The sequence below is a fragment of the Phalaenopsis equestris genome, unplaced genomic scaffold, assembly GCF_001263595.1.
Source record: "Phalaenopsis equestris unplaced genomic scaffold, ASM126359v1 Scaffold000374, whole genome shotgun sequence".
Taxonomy (NCBI): Eukaryota; Viridiplantae; Streptophyta; class Magnoliopsida; order Asparagales; family Orchidaceae; genus Phalaenopsis; species Phalaenopsis equestris.
Window position 1 is genome coordinate 1,078,114 of NW_018164816.1, and position 1,955 is coordinate 1,080,068.

Consider the following 1,955-nt stretch of genomic DNA (forward strand, 5'->3'; position numbering starts at 1 on the left):
TTAAAGATAAACTTATAAATTTTAATATATTTTAAGTACATTTATAATAATATTTTTAAAAAATGAGTTGTTTCATGAGCTAACTGGTTGAGCCGAGACTAGCTTGAGCTTGGCTTGTTAGCACATTAACCCCAGCCCATAAACCACTTATTAAGCCGAGCCCGAGCACATTACAAGCCTAATCCTAACTGGAAATGCCAAAACTCTCTTTTATCCCAATAAGTATGCTGCCAATGCTCTTCTCTGCTCCGTCTCATCAGAGATTCATCTTCTCCGGCTCTATCTTTCATGGTATCCGCTTCGCTCCTCTTCATCAGATCCGTCATTGTACGATGATTTTTTTTCCACCTATGATGGCTCCGATGATCATAACCATCCTATTTCCTCTACTAATCCATCTCTTGTACAAACCACATTTCCAGAATCTGAGATCCAAATTCATGGCTCGGTGGCGCAGTAAATCTCCGAGAAATGAGGAAAAAATCATACTTCCATGCTAGAAATGGCATCCTCTTACTAACAGAAGCTTCCAACTTCAAAAATGGAACTGAAACCAGGCACTTTCTTAATGTCCATTTCTCGCATCATTCTCCTAACACAAATAACTTCATCCCATCGTCTTCTGATTGCATAAGCATCAGAAAGAAGCAAGTATCCACATGAATCATCAGCAAATAGCTTAATAACATTGGCAGACATGAGCTCTCCCAGTTCCCTATCTCCATGAGTTCTGCAGGCACTGAACAACGCCACCCATATCACACTATCAGGCTTCATGGGCATGAATCTGATGACTTCCATGGCCTCCTTAAACCTCCCTGCTTTCCCATAAAGATCGACGATGCACCCATAATGCTTCAAACTCGGCATGATTCCATAATCTCTGCTCATCTGTGTAAAATAATGAACCCCATTCTCAACCAGTCCGGCATGGACGCAGGCTTGCAGGACACCGAGGAATGTGACTCCATTGGGCCTCACATTGAGCTCTTGCTTCATTTGTTCAAAGAAGTCCACAGCTTTGGCTCCATAGCCATTGTTTGCCAGTCCAAAAATCAAGCAGTTCCATGATGCTACGTTCTTAGCGGGCATTGCAGAGAAAACATCCGTGGCTGTTTCAATCAGTCCACAATTAGAATAGATATGAATGAGGCTAGTTCCAAGCGAAAAGTTCAGCTCCAAGCCACTTACCACTATGTGGCTGTGCATGGCCCGGCCGATGTCCAGTTTGCCATGCTCAGCGCATGATGAGAGAATGCTAACTAAAGTCCCATTGCTTGGGAAAATATAAGACCTGCACATCACAGAAAACAACTTCAAGCCTGGCATCAACTCTCCATGGGTAAGAAAAGCATGGATCATTGCACCCCAGGAAACATTGCTTTTATTAGGCATTTGATCGAACATCTGTTGGGCATCACGCAGAGACCCGCAGCGACCATACAGGTGAACCAGCGACGTAGATGAGTGCATGGCGAGGTTGAGTCCATACTTAATGAGGTGGGCATGGAGCTGCCAACCATGGAGGAGAGCCAGGTTTTGGGAGCAGCAATCAAAAAGGAAGCAGAAGGTGTACTCATTGGGGTGGAGGCCCCTCAGGAGCAGGTTTTGATACAAAGGGAAGGATTTGAGAGGGTAAGATGTTTGAGAGAGTAACTTTATGGCTATGTTGTAGGAAAATAAATCGGGGTAATCGAGTTGGGAGAAGAGGAGGAGGGTGAGATGGGAGCTGAGGAAGGTGGAGGAGGATTTGAGAAGATGATTTGCTGCAAAGGTGGAGCGGAGGAGGCCTGAGGTAATGAAATGGGCATGTATTTGGTCGAATTGGTGGAGGACAGGGCATGAGCTTAGTCTAAAGAGAAGTGAAGAAAGACTGGACATCGGCGGTGAGTGTGGCAGCTGAGATGGTTCATGTTTGTGGTTTTGGCTGCGGAGTGGCTGAAAGGAGATTGGGA

At 45.0% G+C, this 1,955-nt stretch overlaps 1 protein-coding gene across 1 annotated transcript; it reads right to left on the reverse strand.

Annotated features, from left to right (window-relative positions):
- Positions 1 to 77: 77 nt before the first annotated feature.
- Positions 78 to 1,949, reverse strand: LOC110026510 (pentatricopeptide repeat-containing protein At1g08070, chloroplastic-like). The gene is made up of 2 exons (XM_020727475.1): positions 1,192 to 1,949; positions 78 to 1,112 (listed from the first exon to the last, which is right to left on the reverse strand). Exon 2 carries the CDS (start codon positions 1,090 to 1,092, stop codon positions 517 to 519), a length of 576 nt encoding a protein of 191 aa, XP_020583134.1. The 5' UTR covers positions 1,093 to 1,112; positions 1,192 to 1,949; the 3' UTR covers positions 78 to 516.
- Between the last annotated feature and the right edge of the window lie 6 nt (positions 1,950 to 1,955).